This window comes from Pelobates fuscus, chromosome 11 (assembly GCF_036172605.1).
Source record: "Pelobates fuscus isolate aPelFus1 chromosome 11, aPelFus1.pri, whole genome shotgun sequence".
Classification (NCBI taxonomy): domain Eukaryota; kingdom Metazoa; phylum Chordata; class Amphibia; order Anura; family Pelobatidae; genus Pelobates; species Pelobates fuscus.
This window is the reverse complement of record NC_086327.1, coordinates 85,734,163-85,758,036: the sequence shown is the minus strand read 5'-3', so window position 1 is coordinate 85,758,036 and position 23,874 is coordinate 85,734,163. Positions and strand designations below refer to the sequence as shown.

General features: G+C 44.5%; 1 protein-coding gene and 4 non-coding genes across 5 annotated transcripts in view; 3 read left to right on the top strand and 2 right to left on the bottom strand.

Moving 5' to 3' along the window:
• Positions 1 to 4,487, bottom strand: part of PRXL2B (peroxiredoxin like 2B) — a 44,932-nt gene extending 40,445 nt beyond the window's left edge. The window contains exon 1 of the mRNA XM_063437220.1: positions 4,335 to 4,487. Within this exon, the coding sequence (XP_063293290.1) occupies positions 4,335 to 4,397 (63 nt within the window). The 5' untranslated portion in view covers positions 4,398 to 4,487. The remainder of the gene's footprint in view (positions 1 to 4,334) is intronic.
• An 894-nt stretch (positions 4,488 to 5,381) lies between these two features.
• Positions 5,382 to 5,464, bottom strand: TRNAL-CAG (transfer RNA leucine (anticodon CAG)). Its single transcript has one exon. It is a non-coding gene; the product is annotated as a tRNA-Leu (tRNA).
• An 870-nt stretch (positions 5,465 to 6,334) lies between these two features.
• Positions 6,335 to 6,407, top strand: TRNAF-GAA (transfer RNA phenylalanine (anticodon GAA)). The gene has a single exon. It is a non-coding gene; the product is annotated as a tRNA-Phe (tRNA).
• An 849-nt stretch (positions 6,408 to 7,256) lies between these two features.
• TRNAF-GAA (transfer RNA phenylalanine (anticodon GAA)) lies at positions 7,257 to 7,329 on the top strand. The gene has a single exon. It is a non-coding gene; the product is annotated as a tRNA-Phe (tRNA).
• Positions 7,330 to 23,162: 15,833 nt separating this feature from the next.
• On the top strand, positions 23,163 to 23,235 carry TRNAR-CCU (transfer RNA arginine (anticodon CCU)). Its single transcript has one exon. It is a non-coding gene; the product is annotated as a tRNA-Arg (tRNA).
• The last annotated feature ends 639 nt before the right edge of the window (positions 23,236 to 23,874 follow it).

The following is a 23,874-nucleotide window of genomic DNA, read 5'->3' as shown; positions in this document are numbered from 1 at the left end:
CATTGAGAAATGCTTTCCTATAACCATTTGAATGCGCACGCGGCACTTGCCCCGCATGTGCATTCCGCTCCACTGGGAACTGACGTCGGCAGGGGAGGAGAGGCGCTGGATAAAGGTAAGGGGCTGAAGGGTTTTAACCCCTTCAGCACCAAGGGAGGAGGACCCTGAGGGTGAGGGTCCCCCAAGGATTACATAGGGTCAGGAAAACTGCTTTGTTTTCCTGACACTATAGTGATCCTTTAAGGCTTCTGGTTGATTTCTAATTTTACCCGTTTTCTCTGTGTTCTCCTTGTTTACCCTCTATTTTGGGGCTCCCTGGGGTCCCGGGCCGTTTTGACACCATTTCCCGCATCCCTGTGCGGCCCAGTTCGTCCAGTGTGGGGCTGGCGTTTGCCAGTTTCTTCTTATACAAACGTAAGGCCCTTGGTCTGTGGCCGCATTAGAGAGTTAGCATTCAACTGTTTTGACTTTACTGGACTTTTCGTCCCGCACATTGTTCGCAAGCCAAACACGCCTGTTCGGTAGTTTTTCTGCCGCCCGCGAGTCTCGCGAGCTTTGGGGACTGTTTTTCCTTCCGGCTCTTCTCTCCTCCCCCTCCTTTGTTTCGCCTCGCTGGTCTCGGCCCTGGTGAGATCTTTCCCATTTACCTTTCCCTGGTTTGCTTAGTTTGGGTGATTTACCCTTACTGTGCCAATTACTTTGCAGCTATTTAGTGCCTTTATTATTAAATATTTATTACTTTATTGTGTGGGTTATTGAATGATGCCCAAGCCTAGGGTGCCTACCAGTTCACCTATCCCTGGACAGATGGATACCCCACCCACCAGGGGAGAGACACCCGCTATCTTGGGCTCCACTATTGGTGGACCAGACGTGGGAGAGCAGGTTTCAGCGCTCAGTTACGGCAGCCATGTCATCAGCCCAATCTCAAACTCCCAGGCCGCACAATTTACTGGCCCCACGACCATGTACACCCAACGATGGAGCATACCTCCCCCTCTGCCGCCAGAACCCCTATATCTGGCGTAACTTCAGTCGCCCCAGAAAGTGTGTCTCTAACACGCAAGAGCCTTTCCGCGCTGAGTGGCTCCCAGCGGACTATGTGGCCCGATACCTTGAGAACAGGGTACATCTGTCTGGTTAGTTCGCGATCCGGAGCTTTGCGAGGGACTGGGTCTATGCGTGCATTCATCTCCCCATAGACAACAATCTCCGCTGTGAGATCGGTCAACCACATGGGCGGCACCCAGTTGGCATTCCTGGCCAGATCGGCGAAATTATTTTGGTTGTTCTGTCTGGCTCAGAACTTGGTGGTCCAAGCAGAATATTTACCAGGCCTACACAATGTCCAGGCTGATTGGAATTCACGCTATCTTTCGGACAAAAGCGACTGGAAACTTGATGCAGAGGTGTTCTCAACTGTATTATTTTTCTGGGGTCCTTTCGTTATGGACCTCTTCGTCTCCTTGCCCAACTACCACAGTTTTTCAGTTAGAGACCAGATCCAATGGCAGAGGCCGTGAACGCTTTCCTACAGGACTGGCATGGGGGATCTTCTGTTCGCGTTCTCCACCCCCCCGTTCTCCATGATTCCATGCCCACTCATTCAAGTTCACTGCCAACAAGCCGAACTGGTGCTGGTGACTCCTTTTTTGGGGGATGCAGTCATGGTTCCCTCAATTTATGGAGAGGTCGGTGGACTGCCCCAGGTTGTTGCCATTTTTCCCTGGCCTGTTTCATGACCTGGTGGGAGGTTGTCACCCTCTATTGGTGGAAGGATCCCTCCTTATTGCATGGGGGATTTCAGGGGACCCTGGGAAGTCCATGGAGTTTCGGAGACTACTTGACAATTGTTGGCAGATGCATGGGCTCCCGGAACTAGACAATCATATGGGTCAACTTGGCCAACTTGGGCTGGTTGGTGCCTGGCAAGGGACATGGATCCTGTTTCAGCTCCTGTGACAGCAGAATTCCGGACTTCTCTATTTGAAGCTGGCAGGGCTTACCAGACGATCAATTTATACAGGTCGGCTATATCTTCAACCCACTGTGGTTTGAGGGAAGTCCCGCAGGCCAACATCCTTTAGTATGTCGACTTCTACGCAGTTCCTGTCTTTCTCGTTTGCCTACACAACGTTAGTCATCTACTTGGGATGTGTCTGTTGCCCTTGTTTTTATCATGGCCTGGCATCCTAATCAAGATCTCTTGTTATGCCAAGTCTCGGCAAAATTGGTTTGTCTCTTGTGCCTCATTTCTTGTAAAAAAGAGTGTTGAATGTTCATGCTTTGGATTTCGATGCTAAATAATACACCCCGGAGGGTGTGACTTTCAATATTCCCAGGCATACTAAGAGTTCTATTAAAAACAGTGTCGTACCCAGCTTTCCCTTCAACATCGGCCTTATGTCCAGTAGCGTGTTTACGCTAATATGAGGATTGCACCTGGCCACAGCGCTCCGCATCTACACCCCGACTTTAGTCTTTTTAACCTCCTTTGCTCCAGTAGCAAGCGCTATATTATCTTGCTGGTTGAAATGGGTTTTAAATCAAGCTGGTATCTATATTTCTATTTGTTGACCGCATTCTGTTTGGGGTGCCTCTGCCTCCACGATTATGGCATTGGGCGCACATTTGGAAGATCTTATGAGGATGGCCAACTGGTCACGGGAATCGACGTTTCATGAATTTTATTTTTGACCTATTCCTCATGTGTTTTCTGCAGTGGGTGATCAGCTTTAAACTTGCAATAGGAGCCTCCGTGTCTTGCAATAAAATTACATGATTTTGCTATTGCATAACGAAAGGTCGTGATTTTATTAAAGACACGGAGGTGAGTATTGTCCCACCCGATAGGAAACAGGTTATCAGCCAATATAATTTTATGTTTTCCCACCCAGGTTGCTCGTTATTGGTGATTGGGTTTGTTTGTATGGTAAGTGGGGCATTGTATTGATGAAATGTTGGTTGGATTATACCCGTTTAGAGTTTTTGGGATGGGCTGTTGTGCATTTTGGGAAGGTAAATTAAGGGCTATATGTTTTCTGGCCTGATGTTTGTCTATAGTACCGATTTAGCCCTTAGGCTCCTGTTCTTTATGTTTTTACAGCCTGATACGTACCTGTTGGATGTTCTTTTCATCTACCTAGGAGGGACATTTCTTGGCTGGAGCTGTTCCTTGGATGTTCCGGATTGGTCTCCTGTTGTTGATTCCTATGTTTACAGTTATGGACTTCTATGTTTTCGATTGGTCTGCTGGTTTTCCTGATGCGGACATTGTTCTGTTTGGTGTGTCGAAACTTCAAGAAAGAGGAAGGTCTTAGGGTGGTACCTGCGGGACTTGGCTGGGAGTAGCCTATGTTACTGTGACTACATTTTTTTAATGATGTTTTGTATTCTTTGCTGCTATTGGTGGACAGTAATGAAATGGATATGCAATACTCACCTCCGTGTCTTTGATAAAATCATGACTTTTCATCATGCAATAGCAAAATCATGTAATTTCCCCATAAAGCGCATGCAAATAGGATCTAAAGCACTGGCAAACTTCTAAGAATGTGCTGTGAGAGTTCTCAGCGTTGTGCAGTGATTTGAGGGTCAGGAATATGATTGCTAACAGCATATCCTGTCTCTGGCCAATCACACTGCATGATACTCCGATATCACTGCCAGACTGCGCATGCAGATCTTCTGGCCATAGAACAATATTGCTGGTCGTTGACAATTGATATCATGAGGCCGGTTAAAAACGTGGTAGTGATACAATTTAGGAGAGGTTTTGAGACACACACACACACACACAAAGATCTGTGCGATGAGAGACACAAAAAGGGAGATGCACCAGGAGTCAAGACGGTCAATAGACACACACACACACATACATAAATTCAGAGGGTGCAAACTGTCAATTCCATGCCTAATAAGCAACCCCTCAGCACGAGATTGTTTATTCCCCCATAAGTAAAATACAATAATCCAAATAGCTAAATCACTGTTCAACATTTCTAGGGTTAGTCACTAAGCTGTGAATTGATCATAAATATCCACATTCTATACATAACCAAACTAAACACATTCCACAGATCAGGTATTATTCATATTGTGGAATATTGATCACTTTCCTGACTATTCGCAGTTTAGTAAATATTCATTTTCATGTTTCCAATCAGTCAGTGACAGTCTATCACTCACTGCATATTAATAAACTCTCAGCATGTCCAGTAACACTGTGAATAACAATATCAGTGAGTAATCTAAATCAATGCAAAAATACACAGCTTCCAGCCCTGCAGGTACTTCCTGGTTTGCAGGGAGCAGATACCATGTGTCCCTCTTACCTCTCCAGAGACAGCATTTTTCACCAGGATTGCCCCAACTTTAGCCAGATCTACGGAGCTCATCTTGTACCACAATAGGTTGACCTGCAAGCTGTCAGGAAGGATTGTATGTGATCACATAACGGGGACTCACAATATATGACTATGCATGACACTAGAACCAATAGCAATTCAGCTATCTGGAGGGCGGGGCTATGTATGTTAATGTAGGTGGGGCAGTGTTGTATAAGCTGATACAATGTATATTTCATAACAGAGAGAGGGCTGGGGCTGTTTCTCTTAGAAAATACATTGTCATTGGGCAATGCATGGTCTTTGTCACGCTGGTTGCCTGGTCTAGACTCTAGTCTAGGGCATAGGGAAACAAGAAGAAAAATGATTAGGGTGTGTTAGAACTTTTCTACATTTAATGTTCCCATTATACAAATTGTGGAAGTGCTGTAATCTACACAGGACTAATTCCATTTCTTATTCCAGTGTTATCTATAGGTAGTATTTTACACACTTTGCATTCTACTGTTAAATACTGGATTATCAGTGTCCCACTCATACATTATTGTTAACATTTATATAGCATTAACATATTCTGCTGCGCCTTTACAATTATAGTAAAATATTTAGAAATTAAGAAAGCCCTGCTCGAGTAGGGAGATATGCAATATGCATGCTGTATATTTAGGGGTACACACACACACACACACGTCAATTCCATGCAACCCCTCAACACGAATAATCCAAATAGCTAATCACTGTTCAACATTCCAATCAGTCAGTGACAATCTATCAATCACTGCATATTAATAAACTGTCAGCATGTCCAGTAACACTGTGAATAACAATATCAGTGAGTAATCTAAATCAATGCAAAATTACACAGCTTCCAGCCCTGCAGATACTTCCTGGTTTGCAGGGAGCAGATACCATGTGTCCCTCTTACCTCTCCAGAGACAGCATTTTTCACCAGGATTGCCCCAACTATAGCCAGATCTACGGAGCTCATCTTGTACTACAATAGGTACATATATCCAAATAAAAAAAAATATATACTGTCAGAAGTGGGATTCGAACCCACGCCTCCAGAGGAGACTGCGACCTGAACGCAGCGCCTTAGACCGCTCGGCCATCCTGACTTAAGTGTCCTAATGCTTATGGACAGTTAAATTGTGATGCAATCCGTGTCTTATTTGCTGAAATTTTTTAATTTCTTTGTGACCAGTGACAGAAATATTCCGTCATGTGTTTCCTATCCTAAAAGACCCAAGACAGAATAATGCACAGTTTTGCCAACAGAAAACATTTCTTAGCTGGGCACAGAATAAGTGGCATATAAAATTATAGTGAGCTCTCAAACCAAATATGGGTAATAGTATAATGGAGGAGTGTAAGGTGCTCTAAGGGAAAATCTGACCCCCCACCAGATCCATAGGCTCAGTAGAAAATAACCCCAAGCACACCAGAATAACTTTGCATATAAAAAAGGTTTTATAAACAGTGCATAAGTATAGATTGTATAAATAAAGTCCAGATAACAGTACAGGTATGTAAACATCAAAACAGCATACCAATAACCGCTATACATGCAATAGTTAGTGCTCAAAAGAGAACCCCAAAACAAAGCAGGCATTAGTGGCGGATCCAGAGACTGATCTCGGGAAGGGCACTTGTAGATTATTTAAAGAAATAATCCAGGCACAATAACCACTACAGCTCAGTGTAGTAGTTATGGTGCCAGTAGTGCCAGTATCCCATGGGTCTGCTGGGATATAGGGCTTAGGAGCAGTGGTATGTGTGAGGGGTGAAGTGTGTGTGAAAGGTGCAGTGTGTGTGTGTGTGTGTTTTTCACAAAAGAGGGGCTATACTGCTATACTACTAAACCCTTTAACTACTACACGTGCCGAAATAGCTCAGTTGGGAGAGCATTAGACTGAAGAATAAGGTACGTTTTTAACCTTCTTCGCAAAAGAGGGGCTATACTGCTATGTACTAAACCTATAACTCGTGCCGAAATAGCTCAGTTGGGAGAGCGTTAGACTGAAGATCTAAAGGTCCCTGGTTCGATCCCGGGTTTCGGCAGTTATTTTACAAGATTAAGAAGCAATGACAAATGCAGAGATTACACATTACAAAATTCTTTTTAAGAGAATGTATGAAATTAAGTGGTTTGTCAATTCCATGTATGAAATATTACACTGTAAATTATGGTGAAACTCAGATTTTTATAATGTTCTATAAAAGTAAAATACATATGCATATACTTTTCTCAGCACCACATATTTTTGCTGACTCGGGACGCCGAGCATTTGAATAAGGTCTGGACTTTTTTCATGGCTTTCACTTAACTATTCAAATAGACATATTTTATACATAAGTGATTGTTTTCTTTTATATTTTGTCTGCATTTTTATAATAAATTGTTTTTTACTGAGCCTTGAGTATACAAGTAAGGTCAGTTTTATTGATCTATTAGGAGAGAAGGGGAAATCTATTTATGTATCTGCATTATATTCTATAGGTTGTTAGGTTTCCTATTTGTTAACCCCTCTCACATTTATTTTATCAGCGCTCCACTACACATATTTTTCAATAATTTAATCTGTCAGATTTATAATGCTTTTTTTATTTGTGCACTACATAGTAATATAAATATGCCTGCAGGACCTATATGTGTAAATACAGACTGCCAGTAGGTGGCACCACAGTCCATTTAACTTTATAGGAGAACAGGCTCAAGGGTGATCAGACAAACACGCATGATAAACTTCTATTAGCCTACATGTTTTTGTAGTCTGATGGGAGCTATTTGACAATTTTATGAAACTCTAAGCAAAAATTAATTTGCTAATATGTTCAGGAGACGAACTAAGGTCTCCACATGTTTGTATGTCTAAAATTCACTGTGCATTACGATTGAGTTACGTGGAGGCCGAAATAGCTCAGTTGGGAGAGCGTTAGACTGAAGATCTAAAGGTCCCTGGTTCGATCCCGGGTTTCGGCAGTCTTTTTTTTCTGTTTTTTAAATGACCAGATTAATAAACGAGTTTTTGACTAATACAGAACTGCCCACATTACTATATTTTCATTAAAGTAACACTAGACTACTTATTTAGATTGAGGTTAAAAAAAAAAAAAGTGAGTTTTACTTAACATGAATATTTCTGCTTTAAGAAATGCTCTTTGTCATAGGAGTTTGTACGTGCTGCGTTTTACATACAGAGACATTTTGATAATTGAAGATTATGCTAGCGCTAGTGTACTTATAATCTTAATTTTAATAATGACAGGAGGCGAGTATTTTGCATTACTCTCTTTACTAAACTCCACAGCAGTAAAGAAAGTGAAACATTTAAACCAATCAAAATGCAAAACAGTGAGCATATAGTCCCAGTGAACAGGAACCTCCCCCTCTTTCGGAGCGACATCGGAACAGGGAAGAAGGTTGATGATAAAGTCTGTAATGAACATCAGTAGTGGTCTCTAACGGGAGTGATGAACTTCTTGGCTTGAGTAGAAACAGGCACCAACGGGTGAAGCGTCCAATAGGGTCTTTGGTCTTTATATTATGAACCGTAATCCTATGGATATGTCGTAGATGTTCCAAATCTTTGCGAAATTAACGGACCACTCTAGGCACCCAGACCACTTCAGCTTAATGAAGTGGTCTGGGTGCCAGGTCCAGCTAGGGTTAACTAATTGTTTTATAAACATAGCAGTTTCAGAGAAACTGCTATGTTTATCAATTAGTTAAGCCTTCCCCTTTTTCCTCTAGTGGCTGTCTCACTGACAGCCACTAGAGGCGCTTGCGTGATTCTCACTGTGAAAATCACAGTGAGAGCACGCAAGCGTCCATAGGAAAGCATTATGAATGCTTTCCTATGTGACCAGCTGAATGCGCGCGCAGCTCTTGCCGCGCGTGCGCATTCAGCCGACGGGGAGGAGAAGAGGCGGATCGGAGGAGGAGAGCAGGAGGAGAGCTCTCCGCCCAGCGCTGGAAAAAGGTAAGATTTAACCCCTTTCCCCTTTCCAGATCCAGGCGGGAGGGGGTCCCTGAGGGTGGGGGCACCCTCAGGGCACTCTAGTGCCAGGAAAACGAGTATGCTTTCCTGGCACTAGAGTGGTCCTTTAAACTGAAAAGAGAATATGAGAAGGTTAGGCACCAGTCTTGAAACTGTTTGTAGTCATGACAGTGATCCATCGGATAACATTGCATTAATATAATTTGCAAATTCAGTGTGTAATCTACTAGTAGTTAAATAGGCTGATGATAACAGTGGATATATTAAGCCTTAACGTATTGATTCAAGAAGACAGTTAGACAACAGGAAAGGAAAGATGTAGACAAAACTATGAATAGAGTAGTTCCCCTCCTCCGGGTGGGAAGGGTGGGAAAATACTCGCCTCCTGTCATTATTAAAATTAAGATTATAAGTACACTAGCGCTAGCATAATCTTCAATTTTATCACATGACAGGAGGCTTCCTATTTTGCATTTTTAACGCTGTAGAATAAGAGACATAGCCGCACCGGAGTTCGGTCGGAAATAGAAGGTGCGGAATGTAGATTCTCTAGACCAGTCTGCGGAGCGTAGGATATCCGTTAGGGAAGCACCCGCCATGAAGGCTGAGGATGCTGCTGCTCCGCGCACCGAGTGGGCTCCAAACGTAGTGTCAACGCCGGCTAGCGATAGTAGCCTGCGAACCAATCTTGCTAGGGTGGTGGTAGTGATGGGGACATGTGGTCTAACATCTGATACTAGGAGTTGACCTGATGGTGAGGATCGGAGTGGTAGGGTAGTTTCCACGTATTGTTGTAGAGTGGAGACAACGCAGAGTTGTGGATCTGTGGGGAAGAAAGGATAAAACACAGATGTGGAGTCCGTCTTAGTGCGACGAGATATCCGGAATGTAACTCCTTCAGGGGAGATTGAGAAAGCGTCTATGTCCAGAGCTCGAATGTCTGACACCCTGCAGAAGGAGACCAGGCAAAGCAAGACTGTGAGTTTTGCTGATAGCTGACGGAGGGAGAGTCTGTCGTTAGTTGGCCAATCCCTCAGGAATCGGAGGATTACGTCGACGTCCCAGAATTGAGAATATTTCGGCCCTGGGGGGCGTTGTAATCGAATGCCTCTCAGGAGTCGACATACGAGTGGGTCCTTACCAACCGAGATCCCTTGAATGGGGACATGGGCCGCTGAAATAGCTGAACGGATTACGTTTAGTGATCTGTAGGATCGGCCTAATGAGAATAGGTGAGATAGGAAGTTCAAGATGGTTGGAATAGGGGCCGTAAATGGATCGAAGTTTCGTTCCAGACACCAAGGGGACCAGGAATTCCAAGCGGATAGGTAGCATCTTCTGGTTCCGGGGGCCCATGAGTCCCATAGTAGTTCCTTAGCTCGGCCGTTCCACGCCTCCATGCTGTCCAGCCACCATCTGAGTTCGTCTCTGACTTCCTCTGTCATCGGGACCAGCTGGTCGTAAGAGGGGTTTTCCCTGAGGAAGGAAGCTTTGAGCCGTTGCATCGCCGGTAGTGAAGTGGACCGGGGAATATAGCTTGAATGGAAGCAGAGAGAAGTCCCACTATGCGTGCGAGGGCGCGGAGTGGAATGGTGTGGCAGCGGATGGCCCTGCCTAATTCCTTGCGAATGGCTGAGATTTTTGCTGTTGGCAGCCGTAGGGTGCTGGAGATGGATCTCGAATCCCAGAAATTGTACCGTTTGTGACGGGGAGATAGCCGATTTCTGAAAGTTCACTATGAAGCCCAGGGATGACAGGAGATCCGTGGTATACCGTGTGTGATGTATCAGTCTGAGTCTGTCTGAGCAGAACAGTAGGAGGTCGTCCAGGTATATGATGCAGCGAATTCCTTGCGCTCGAAGGTGTGCGACCACGGGCTTCATCAGTTTGGTGAAACACCATGGGGCCGAACTGAGGCCGAAGGGGAGGCACGTGAATTGCCTGGGAAGGCCTTGCCAATGGAAACGAAGGTATTGTCTGCAGGATTGGTGGACGGGAACTGATAGGTAAGCGTCCTTGAGGTCTAATCTCGTGAACCAATCCTTGTCTTGTAGCAGGTCTCGTAGAAGATGTATGCCTTCCATCTTGAAGTGGTTGTAAGAGACGTATTCGTTGAGTTGTCGTAGGTTTATGACGGGCCGTAGATCTCCCGTTTTCTTCTTTACCAAGAAGATGTTGCTGAAGAAACCTTGAGGGTCGGAGGCGGGTTCTATCGCGCCTTTCGAGTATAGGGTTTGAAGTTTGTCGTCGATGAGAGAGGTGTCTATCCTTGAGCCGTGGGTGGGACGTGGTAGTTCCGTCTGTCGTGGTTGGTCTACGAAGACTATGACGTAGCCTTGTACTGTCTGAAGGACCCATGCGTCCGTGGAGATGGAGGTCCATTCCTAAAAGAAAAGGGATATGCGACCTGCTGTATGCATGGGAAGAGAAGAATGAGTGAAATGGTTGCTTACCTGAGGAAAAACGAGCTCTGCCTCGGGTGCGTGGTCCTCGACCCCTGTCTGCGCCTCGAGTTTAGGAGTATGGGCGATATCCCACCTCTGGGTAAAAAGGTTGGGGTCTCGTAGAGCGGGGGCCTGATGGTTAGAAGCGGCTGGCAGCACGGCCCCTTTGGCGGCCAGCCCCATAATTAATATACACCCCCCCATAATTAATACACCCCCTTTTATTAATTAAATAACATTACATAAATTACAAAAACACATAAATTACTACTCACGTTTTGATGATGCCTTCCCTCCGAGACCGACCACTGTATCCTTGCGCTGAAGATCCGTGAAGGCGGATTGACGGCGGCGCTGCGTACGGCGTCATCACGCCGCGTCCCAAAGACTCCTCCCCCTTCTCAAAGGTGCGGCTGAGCGCAGCGTGATGATTGGGGCCGGGGGGGGCGACACATGACACGTGAAGTCATGGCACCCCCCTGGACAGTGGCACCCGGGGCGGGCAGCCCCCCCTGCCCCCCCCCCGTCCTCCTTAGTACGCCACTGACGAGAAAGGAGTGCTGCAGCCACCTGAGGCTCTCTATAGAGCGCTCAGGCGGCTGCAGCCTTATAGGAAGCACCGGCTCTGCTTGGGGCCCCAGGCCAGCTCGGGGCCCCAAGCAGTTGCTTGGTTTGCCTGTCGGGTAGCGACGGGCCTGTGCATGCATACAGACATACACAAACATACATAGACAGACATACATGCATGCATGCATGCAGTCAGACAGACATAGACATACACACAGACATACATACAGACATGCATCCAGACATACATACATAGACATACATGCATACAGACATACATGCATACAGACATACATGCATACAGACAGACATACATACATACATAGACATACGGACAGACAGACATGCATAGACATACAGACAGACATGCATGCAGACAGACAGACATGCATGCAGACAGACATACATAGACATACATGCATCCAGACAGACATACATAGACATACATGCATCCAGACAGACATACATAGACATACATGCAAACAGACAGACACATACAGACAGACATACATACACATACATGCATACAGACACAGACATGCATACAGACATACAGACAGACATACATACATAGACATACATGCATTCAGACATACATATACAGACAGACATACATACATAGACATACATGCAGACACACACATACATAGCTAAGAACCGTTCAGTAAGAAATCTAGCAAACATCTTAAAAGCACATGGCACAGTTTTTGCCCCTCAAAAAATCACAAAACAATATTGAATTCACTAGTTAGATTCAAAATTGAGCAGTAAAGAAAAGCAAGCAATGTTTCATTTACATCTTTACATTTTTCTTTTTTTTTTTTTAAAGGGCTCCGGTCGCGCTATACAACGGCCACAGCGCTGACCGGGCCCCTGAAGGAGGGGGCTCATCGGGTGGCCCTAAGTGTGTGGGCCACCCGATGGGCCCCACACGTGGGGCCCGGGCGGCCGGGCCCCCCAGGGCCGCCGGGCCCGTGACAACTGTTATGGTTGTCACCCCCTGATGGCGGCCCTGTGCGGGATTAAAGATGGCCGCTGCGGCTGGAGCCGAGCCGCGGGAACTGAGTGAGAATGAGCCGATAGAAGGTAAAGCAGTAGGCAAAGTAAAAAACTCTGGGGCCGCCGGAGGGCGGAATAAAATTGACAGGGAAAAGGAAAAAACGGAAGCGAGGTTGCTGGGAATAGCAACCAGTCCCCGCAAGGAGAATAGGAATTAAAATACAGATAGAAGTAGAAATAGGTAAATATAGATAATAGGAATAGGTAATAAGATAATAAGAAAAGTATATAAATAAGTATATAAGCAATAACAATGAGAAAACATATATATAAATTATGAAGTAATAAGGGAAGAGCCAAAAACTCTGACCTGTCTGCGATGGAGCAGTAAAGAAAGAGGGGGAGGAGCCTGTTCACTGGGACTATATGCTCACTGTTTTGCATTTTGATTGGTTTAAATGTTTCACTTTCTTTACTGCTGTGGAGTTTAGTAAAGAGAGTAATGCAAAATAGGAAGCCTCCTGTCATGTGATAAAATTACATCCCCATTACATGTGACATAGGCAGCTAGAACTCTGCCTAATGTCAATTCTTTTTTTTTTACCCTTTTTTTTTTTATTTATTTTGGTTTTATTGCATTTTTACAATGTAACATTGCATTATAAAATTTCCTCAAACGTGATTACAGACATGAGTATATCAGTGCTTACAGTACTGTATTACCAAATAAGTCTGGGTGCTCTACCTACAAAGTCTTGTAAGGAGGCGTAAAATGTGGTAGCATCAGTCATCAGTTGTATATCAGTTAGGATTACTGTGATTGATATATTGTCTATATTGAGCATTCACATGTAATTTGACATATCTGCATATTATACATGTATAACAGTAACAATGAGAACATTTATAACCACTGGTTGTCATAACATCAACGTGTGTAGGTAGGGTGAGTTAGAACGAGGTTTTACCCTCTTTGTCGGTTAGGTGTGTGTAAGTATCTTTTTGTGTATCTATGTTACAGCACCTATCACGGTGCCGGTCAGATTTTTCCATACGTCCCTTTGGTGGGGGCCCATCGGGTGTTGTGTCCATGAAAGGGTGCTCTGTGCCTAGCTTATTGCTGGTCCACCCTGTTTCGTACTTGATCTGTCATTGTCGGAGGTCAGGGTTGTGCCTAGGTCCCGACCAGGGCAGGTTGTGTTCTATAGTGATTAGATAGTTGGATCCATGGATCCCATGTGTTAGGGTATCTCGTAACATGACTGATAAGGGAGTATCTGATCTCTATAGTTCTGACACGTTCCATTCTAGAGAACCATTCCTCTATTGGGGTGGGATTTGTTGTTTCCAGTATTTGGTAATAAGGGCCTTGGCTGCTGTCCATAGGTAGAATTCTAGTGAGTTGCTGTAGACCTTTAGAGGCCTAGGGGATAAGTGTAGCAATATCTCAGAAAAGGAGTTGGGTTTCGGTATTATGGCCAGGGCGGATGTTACCTCTATTATGGTGATCCAGTATGGGCGCAGTACTGGACATTCCCACCAGATGTGTTGGTATGTGCCCCTGTTCCCTCCGCATCTCCAGTACACATCTGGAACCTGCGGGTACATGCGGTGTAGCTGCGTGGGTGTCCTGTACCATCTCCTAATTAGTTTGTAGTTGGCTTCAACTAATGGGATGTTTACTGTGTTTTTAAATATTTTGTACCCGTCAGATGTTGCAAGTGTGATTCCCAGTTCTTGGGACCAGTCCTCCATGAATTTGGGCATGATTTTGCGGGCTGTGTCCTGTAGTAGTGAGTGAAGTAAGGAGAATGTTCTTTTATGGTGCGGGGCTCTGAGCTCTGGGTCTCGAATGAGGTGGGGGTATTGATACAGGTTTGTTCCGAATTGTTGAGATGAATTGGGTAAGTCCATTAATGTTGGCTGCCCTCGGGGGCATAGTTCCGTGATTGGTCTGATTTTCCCCCTGTCAGTCACATCCATTATGGTTACATAGGGGAATTGTGTGGGATCGGCCCATAGAGCACCTTGCATGCTGGGTTGTGGGATATAGGTAGTAGCGAAGATGTAGTTATAGTAACAAGAAACAGTATAGATGTGGCGCTCAAGGGTCAAATAGGTGGATGGTGCAGCCAAAACCAAGTATATCACCACTATATATACTTAAAGAAACATGCACAAAAAAAAGGGAAGGTAAAAGCGCACACACACACCAAACAGGAGTGATTACCTTAAATCGGACAGATAGGTATCTCCTCCTTTATATACAACAATAAGTATCTCTATTGGAAAATCCCTATACAAAAAATATAAACACAGAGAAGAACATAGTGCAACCTGTATATTATATATAAAACAAAGGGAAATTCTGAGATGAAATCACTCACACTTTTTTGAGCCGTTTAGAAGTAGGCTCAGGACTTATGCAACTTTCATGTCACTTAAATGGGACATGTGCATTTCCTTGAATCCTCAGGCCAGTTCCCCTTAGGTCTCAATGATCATCTAGTTTGGAGTCAGGAGTCAGGAGCCAGGAGCCAGGAGCCAGGAGTATCAGGATAAGTAGTTTTTATTTTAACAAAATTGTTAAAAAGATAAATAATAAAAAGCAGTATTGCAACACAACGCGTTTCAACCAACTGTTTGTGGTCTTCCTCAGGTGCTCTTCCAAATCACAATGGATGTATCACAGTTTATATAGGGGGTAATATTACATGCTTAATTGTTAAATCAAAAACATATGTACAGGTAATTACCCATATATGGTCCGGACCGGATGTGGTCTGCCACCTCCAATATGGCTGCACATCCGGTTCGGAGGAACACACAAAATCAAATACAATAATGCATAAATAGCAATAAGGCACAGTATTCATAGTAAAAGCCATCTCCCATCGTAATCAACATTCATGATATAGTAAAAATCATGTGTGACTACGAAAAGGGAGGTATTGGGAGTCATATCAATATTTCGTTGCCCCACTTCCGGTCACGTGTCCAAAGATGGAGTCCGTCCGTCGCGTCACTTCCGGTGACGTGTATAACAGCTAAGACCGTCCGTGTCACTTCCGGTTTCGCAATTCAATAGCGAAAGGAGCTCTCTTTCTTCCTCTAAGTGCATGGTCATGTCCATTCTTAAATTGAGGATAAGGTAGCCATCTTAGGAGTGGGCAAACAGTCCTCATGCAAATATATGCATTGCAAATGGCAAGTATTGCATACAAAGAGAAAGCAAAATAAAAAACATATATTAGTTACATAATTAAACATAAATAGCTGTATCCCTAATGATACTCATTAATGTAGATAATAGGGAAACTCCAATATAAACTCAAAAATAGTACATAGACCCAATGCAAAATCACTATGCAAGGGCAGCTACAATCCTGTTTTTATATATATATATAGGATTGTAGCTGCCCTTGCATAGTGATTTTGCATTGGGTCTATGTACTATTTTTGAGTTTATATTGGAGTTTCCCTATTATCTACATTAATGAGTATCATTAGGGATACAGCTATTTATGTTTAATTATGTAACTAATATATGTTTTTTATTTTGCTTTCTCTTTGTATGCAATACTTGCCATTTGCAATGCATATATTTGCATGAGGACTGTTTGCCCACTCCTAAGATGGCTACCTTATCCTCAATTTAAGAATGGACATGACCATGCACTTAGAGGAAGAAAGAGAGCTCCTTTCGCTATTGAATTGCGAAACCGGAAGTGACACGGACGGTCTTAGCTGTTATACACGTCACCGGAAGTGACGCGACGGACGGACTCCATCTTTGGACACGTGACCGGAAGTGGGGCAACGAAATATTGATATGACTCCCAATACCTCCCTTTTCGTAGTCACACATGATTTTTACTATATCATGAATGTTGATTACGATGGGAGATGGCTTTTACTATGAATACTGTGCCTTATTGCTATTTATGCATTATTGTATTTGATTTTGTGTGTTCCTCCGAACCGGATGTGCAGCCATATTGGAGGTGGCAGACCACATCCGGTCCGGACCATATATGGGTAATTACCTGTACATATGTTTTTGATTTAACAATTAAGCATGTAATATTACCCCCTATATAAACTGTGATACATCCATTGTGATTTGGAAGAGCACCTGAGGAAGACCACAAACAGTTGGTTGAAACGCGTTGTGTTGCAATACTGCTTTTTATTATTTATCTTTTTAACAATTTTGTTAAAATAAAAACTACTTATCCTGATACTCCTGGCTCCTGGCTCCTGGCTCCTGACTCCTGACTCCAAACTAGATGATCATTGAGACCTAAGGGGAACTGGCCTGAGGATTCAAGGAAATGCACATGTCCCATTTAAGTGACATGAAAGTTGCATAAGTCCTGAGCCTACTTCTAAACGGCTCAAAAAAGTGTGAGTGATTTCATCTCAGAATTTCCCTTTGTTTTATATATAATATACAGGTTGCACTATGTTCTTCTCTGTGTTTATATTTTTTGTATAGGGATTTTCCAATAGAGATACTTATTGTTGTATATAAAGGAGGAGATACCTATCTGTCCGATTTAAGGTAATCACTCCTGTTTGGTGTGTGTGTGCGCTTTTACCTTCTCTTTTTTTTAGCGAAGATGTAGTGCCTATCAGGTTGTATTTGTGGGCAAATTTCTTCCAACATGAGCAGTGTTGGGTTTTTTTGGGCTGTTGATTTATGTATGATGTTGATTATTTTTATGCCTCTGCGTTATTATAAGGTGTGTTAAGTAGTACTATTCCTTTTAGGCACCAGATATAAGTTGCACTGGTGTGACACTGTGCCCTGGCAGACCCTAAAACGCACACTCGTGAAGGAAACTGACTGCTATTATATTACAGTCCAAAAAGTGTTGTTGTTTTTAAATGCAAGCTATTGGGACACCAGTGAGTGAGTGAGTGCACTGGGCAGGCCCTGAAACGCACACTCGTGAAGGAAACTGACTGCTATCATATTACAGTCAAAAAAGTGTTGTTGTTTTTAAATGCAAGCTATTGGGACACCAGTGAGTGAGTGGCGGCACTGGGCAGGCCCTGAAACGCACACTAGTGAAGGAAACTGACTGCTATTATATTACAGTCCAAAAAGTTTTTTTTGTTAAATGCAAGCTATTGTGACACCAGATATGAGTGGTGGCACTGGGCAAGTGGGCACAGTATACGCTGTGAGCCTGACACACACGCTGGCAGCAACTAACTGCTATTCAATCTATTACAGTCAAAACATTTTTTTTTAAATGTACACTTCTGTTACACCAGATATGAGTTGCACTGGTGTGACACTGTGCCCTGGCAGGCCCTGAAACGCACACGAGTAAAGGAAACTGACTGCTATTATATTAGAGTCAAAAAAGTTTTTTTTTGTTTTTTTTAAATGCAAGCTATTGTGACACCAGTGAGTGAGTGGCGGCACTGGGCAGGCCCTGAAACACACACTAGTGAAGGAAACTGACTGCTATTATATTACAGTCAAAAAAGTTTTTTGTTTTTTTTTTAAATGCAAGCTATTGTGACACCAGTGAGTGAGTGGTGGCACTGGGCAGGCCCTGAAACGCACACGCGTGAAGGAAACTGACTGCTATTATATTACAGTCAAAAAAGTTTGTTTTTTTTTAAATGAAAGCTATTGTGACACCAGTGAGTGAGTGGTGGCACTGGGCAAGTGGGCACAGTATATGCAGTGAGCCTGACACACAGGCTGGCAGGCAGGCAGGCAACTGCAATTACATTACACAGAAAAAAAAAAGCAGACTGATGTTCTAGCCCTAAAAAGGGCTTTTGGGGGTGCTGTCCTTACAGCAGAGATCAGATGAGTCCTTCAGGACTGTAGTGGACACTGAATACACTAGCCTAGCTATCAATTTCCCTATCAAATCAGCAGCAGCAACACTGTCCCTCCTCTCACTAAGAATGCAGCTTCACAATGAATGTAAAATGGATGCTGTCCAGGAGGTGGGAGGGCCTGGGAGGGAGGGTCTGCTGCTGATTGACTGGAATGTGTCTGCTGACTGTGAGGTACAGGGTCAAAGTTTACTCAATGATGACGAATAGGGGGCGGACCAAACAGCGCATATGTTCGCCATCTGTGGCGAACGCGAACAAGCGCGATGTTCGCCGGGAACTATTCGCCAGCGAACAGTTCGGGACATCACTAGTCCTGGTATGTGAAGTTGTTGTTATTAGTAAGCTCCAACAGGAATCATTAATATCATTGAGCAATTGGCAAACTATATTTCAAATAGATATAGCAAGTAGAATCTCAGAGGCAGACTTTGGATATCACTTATCTTTTCCTAGAAACTTGAGACTAGAACCAATTAGTAATTACAATCTTTTCTTAAAGGGACACTCCAGGCACCAAGACCACTTCTGCCCATTGGAGTGGTCTGGGTGCCAACTCCCACTACCCTTAACCTTGCAAGTGTAATTATTGCAGTTTTCATAAACTGCAATAATTACCTTGCAGGGTTAACTCCCCTCTAGTGGACAGCCACTAGAGGGCACTTCCGTGTTTATAGCACACATGTGCTACAACCTCGCTGGACATCCTCACGCTATGTGAGGACCTCCAGCGTCGCTAAAATCCCCATAGGAAAGCATTGGAAGCAATTTTTTTTGGAGAGTCCCTTTAATGAATGAAGGGAGTTGAAGTCCTTCCAGTGTAGATTGATTTATGATTCCTTGAAGTAACTGAAGAGATGCAGGAATCTAAAGTTAGGTCTGTTTCTTGCCTGGCAGAGTAGAATGAAGCATAGCTAGGAAGAAAGCCAGAGGTTCAGTACAAAAGAAGTCAAATGAGCAGAGTTCTGCAGCGAAACTGCAACAATGTAGTAAGAAGCAAGAGAACATCAAACACAGGAGATTGATTGAGCACCTGAGATCAGGTGCAGCTTCCTTTTAACTCAGGATGGGATGACATCAGAAGCATATGGGGCTTGATCGCTAAATGTCGATCTGGCTGGAAACAAATATGGAGGAATTCCCAAACTACGTGGTGGAATACTGACAATAAGGGAGAGAAAGACGGAGGTGTCAAGTCACCAGAAGCTGGGAATGTATTTTGCCCGCACCATAATGGCCAAACATAAATCCCAAAAATCCAATGCCAATTTAGCTAACACTTCTGAATGGGTCCCACCCAGGTGATTGATGTATCGTACAGCCGATACTTTGTCCATGCGGAGTTGGACACAGATAATGGCACAACCGTATGAAAATCTCCAAAAAGCGAAAGAGCCTGTCAGCAGTTCCAAGCAGTTGATGTGCAAACGGGACTCTCCGAGAGACCAGCAACCACCCGTGGAGACCGGGCTGCAACAGGTTCCCCAGCCATGAAGACGCGTCCGACCCTATGGACACCTCCGGTTGCAGGCCAAAGATGGCCCTGCCATTCCAGACATCCAGATTGAGCATCCACCAACTGAGATCGTCCCTTGTCTCCATGTTTAGGGAGATGTGATCTCCATAAGAGAGGCCCCTGCGCCAGTGAAAAATCTTGAGGCGCTGAAGAGCACTGTAGTGCAGGGATCTGGGGAATATCGCTAGGACTGAGCAGCCAGGAGGCCAATCACATGAGCCAACTGTCTCAGGGTAATCTGATGGTGAGACAGGGTGCCACAGATCTCCCTCCTGATGAAGCGAACTTTGGAGGCAGGCGGATTCAAGGTCTCGTCAATCGAGTCGATCAAGAATCTTAGAAATTCCATCTTCCTTGCGGGGGGTCATCTGTGATCTTCTATGCCCAACAGCAGATGGAGCCGAAGAGTGTCCAGATCCTGGGACTGTATGAGTATGTTGGCCAAGTACACTATCAGTCAGACACCACGGGCCCGCAGCATGGCCATAACAGGTCGTAACAGCTTGATGAGAGAGCCATCTCTCTCCCCGCCAAAGGAATTTCAGGAAGTCCCTGGAGTCTGCAGCAATGGGAACCATGAGGTATGCATCTGTGAACGATTCTCCTATATTCATTCGGCTGTTTTCCCTCCTTGCTATTTAAGTGCCTTGAAAGCATTCGTTTTGTTTGTTCATTCGGTAAATCATTCGTTTTAACGAACAGAGACCACCCTAGGTAGCAATTAGAGCATGGAACACGATGTAACCACACAAAACCGCAAAGTAATTGAATGCTTCCAGGTGGCCGCCATTTCGTGCATACAAACGCACATGGTGAGAACAATGGATGGTGGCCATCTTAAACTCCCGAGCGCGGCCAGCGGGACTTGGTCGTCGATTTCCTGGAACTGTTTTCGTCATAGCACTTCCCATGGAAGTCCCTTCTGACCTATTTCCACTTATACTATACGAACGGCGTTCAGGAGTTTCAAACAACCGAACGAAGGGAGCATTCTCCATGAACCATCTGCTTTCTAACTATAGTGGTTTTTAATGTAATTTTATCCGAACAGAGACCGGCTCTTACTACCAATTCCGTGGAACTCTGGATCGGATACAACCGCATGGCGAACCTGCCAAACTTTCAAACGATGCGACACAAAAAGTACCGAACGGATTTTCGTGCAAATTGAATATGTTGCTCACAGTATCCTCAGCTACCTAGGGCTGTTATGATGTGCATAAAGTATAGTTTTAAAAATTGTGAAAAATAGTAATTTTTCTGACCAGCAGATAATTGAGTTTAGTATGTTGCTGAAACTCAATTATCTAGCCTGGCCCAGAGGAGGAGCTTCTACTGTATAAATTGAAAGCCTGTTGCTTCGAATATATCAGTCTAGTTCCAGCAATAAGCTTTGGCTCATGTGTGGATTATTTGGCGATACCTATGTGTCGTCTGGTTACTGTCATATCCCAGTCTTAGCAGACCCCCCACCTAACAGGGATACTAACTCATGTTCTTCCCCTGATCATGAGGCCTTCTTCCACTGCTGAACGCAGGGATGAGACCCCTACTGCCCCAGGGGATGTTGCCATTGTATTTCAGCTTTCCCTGTCTGATGCCATCTTCCCCTCAAATGCAAATATAAGGTCACATCGTCGACAGGAGTCCACTCTGCCGACCTGGGGTGATGCAGTTTATCCGGGTCAAATAGCGGATCACCCAAGGGATCAAGAAAAGTGCCGGGGTGGGACCAGGGTTTAGAGTCGCCTTTGGGAGTCTGAAATAGGGCAGGCCTGGGTTAGGAGACTTGGCTATATACTCGGCAGTGGGGGAGCTGTCGTCAGACTCCAAGGCAGACTCCATGGAAGCCTCCTCTTGAAACCCGAATTCAGATTTGGAGTCGTTTTCAGATATTGCTCTGGCATTTTTACATTTATGCATCCGTTCTGCCTGTGCAGTAAGGTTTTTTTACGTGATAAATCAATGGGATGGCTTTATGATCATCAATCAAAAAAGTTCTGGAGGCAGGCACCGTCAAATGGCATGATTTAACATTCACCTTTTTGCCCATAGCTTTAGGGGACCTGAGGCAATTTGCTGAAGGGCCCGCCTTAGTTGGGGTGAGTAGGTCCCTAATGGAGGCAGGCTGAGTCTGTATTAGTGCCGGGGCAATTGACTGAGAAATAGAGGAAGACATATTCTCCATGGCAGATAAAATGGCATCAGACAGAGAGAGCTGAAATGCCATGGCAACATCCCATGGGGTAATAGGGCTCTTCTCCCTGGGTTCAGGGGTGGAAGAAGGCCTTGTGATCAGGGGAAAGACTATAGTTAGTACAGTACAGCCACCAAGGAGCGCACACAGGGGCAAAGAAGCCGGCCCGATGCCACGGAAAACGGGTGTCGGACCGTGAACAAAACAGCAGAAAAAGAGTATAGAGGTTGAGCCTTGGCCAAGGGTGACCAGAATAAGGATTCTGTGGCGTGCAGGAACTGCTATAACACGAGACCCAGCAAGGCCAAAATCCAAGATGGCCACCAGGTGGAAACTAGGCGCGGAACACATGTGGGAGGGGGGCAATGAGAGGGCTAGAAGGCCAAGAAACCAGACAGAGAAATCAGGCAAACAGTCTGAAAGCTGAATGCAACTGACTTCAGTCAATGGGGAGGACCTAATATGCATACCCTGCGAGCGTCGTGTGTATTAGGTCTTCCTATGGCTTTTTCATATGGGTTTTTCAACATGCTGGATGTCCTACGTGCAGGAAGTGCCTCTAGTGGCTGTCAGGTAGCCACTTGAGACAGTCTTAACACTGCAATGTAAACATTGCAGTTTCTCAAAAACTGCCATGTTTTACATTGCGAGGTTAAGGGGATGGGGACACTGCAGTGCAATGAGATGAAGTGATCTGTGTGCCTTTAGTGTCCCTTTAAAAGTAAAGATTTCTTTTTAACCCTAGAGCACCCTTTCATGGCCGCATCCATTTTTTTAAACCCCCCTCCCCCCGACATGTCTTCATTTGATTGTCCCCCTAGTCACCCCCAAAGGTCCCCCTACGTGACACGTCATCTTCCCAGACTAGCTCGCACTGTGAAATTTGCTTGCATGTCCAGTTCTGGCTATTCATCCCTTTATCAGAAAGACGAATTAACGAATAGAAATTAGAAAGAATGAATTTACTCTTCATTTGTTCGCTTATTACAAGGAGGGAACTACCGGCTCTTGACTCCCTCCTTGTAATATGTGAAAATTGAAGCGCCACTTCTAAAAAATAAATCCCATGCCCCTCACTCTATGGTGGTCAGTGAGCAGAAAGAGAAGAGGAAGCGATTGGGAAAAGGTAAGTTTGGTGTGACAGTGTTATTTTAAAATATTCCTTTCATCAGGAATACTTTCCACATCTATCTATTTGCTATATGTTATCACCTAGGTAATCAGAAAGCCCCAGTGGCCTAATGGATAAGGCACTGGCCTCCTAAGCCAGGGATTGTGGGTTCGAGTCCCATCTGGGGTGGTATATATTTATTGCATTTTATTTGAAAAATTTGCTTTATTTGACTGCAATAAATGTTTTAATTTGACTCTGACTTTAAAAATTTGATTAGGCAACATTTATGTAATTTATGTAACTTTATTTCTGAATCACTTACCATTAAGTAGTTCCAGGGCATTCGCGGCTGAGTCCCCCTGAAGTCTACTCGAGGTTTTGGTCCATGCGAATAAGATGGCCGCCACCTCGTGGTCGAATGACACTTCAAATGGCTTTGGGAGTTCGGGAGTTTGAAGTGCCGCTTCGAAAGTTCGAATTGTGGCCATACAAGTACAAAAAGGCACAGACAGTGGTTTTAACCAGGATTTAACACAGGGGTCATTGTCACAGGGCAAGAGGCTGGCAAGTATGCCCTTCCACAGCTACCATTCAAACTGGTTTTGCGCCCTTTCTCCCGATTGGCTGGTGAAACACCTCTGTAATGGAGCTCCCTGTACCCTGGCTGGGTACATCCGCCAAAGGACCGCTTCCTAGTTGGAAAAGAGGAAAAAAAATCAGCGCTTCTGCCCCCAGTTGCCATGGCTTGACTGAGGTCCTGGAACCTCTCCATCCTGGAGCCGAATAGGGGACGCGACAACACACAGACCTGGAAGCTGGACGACA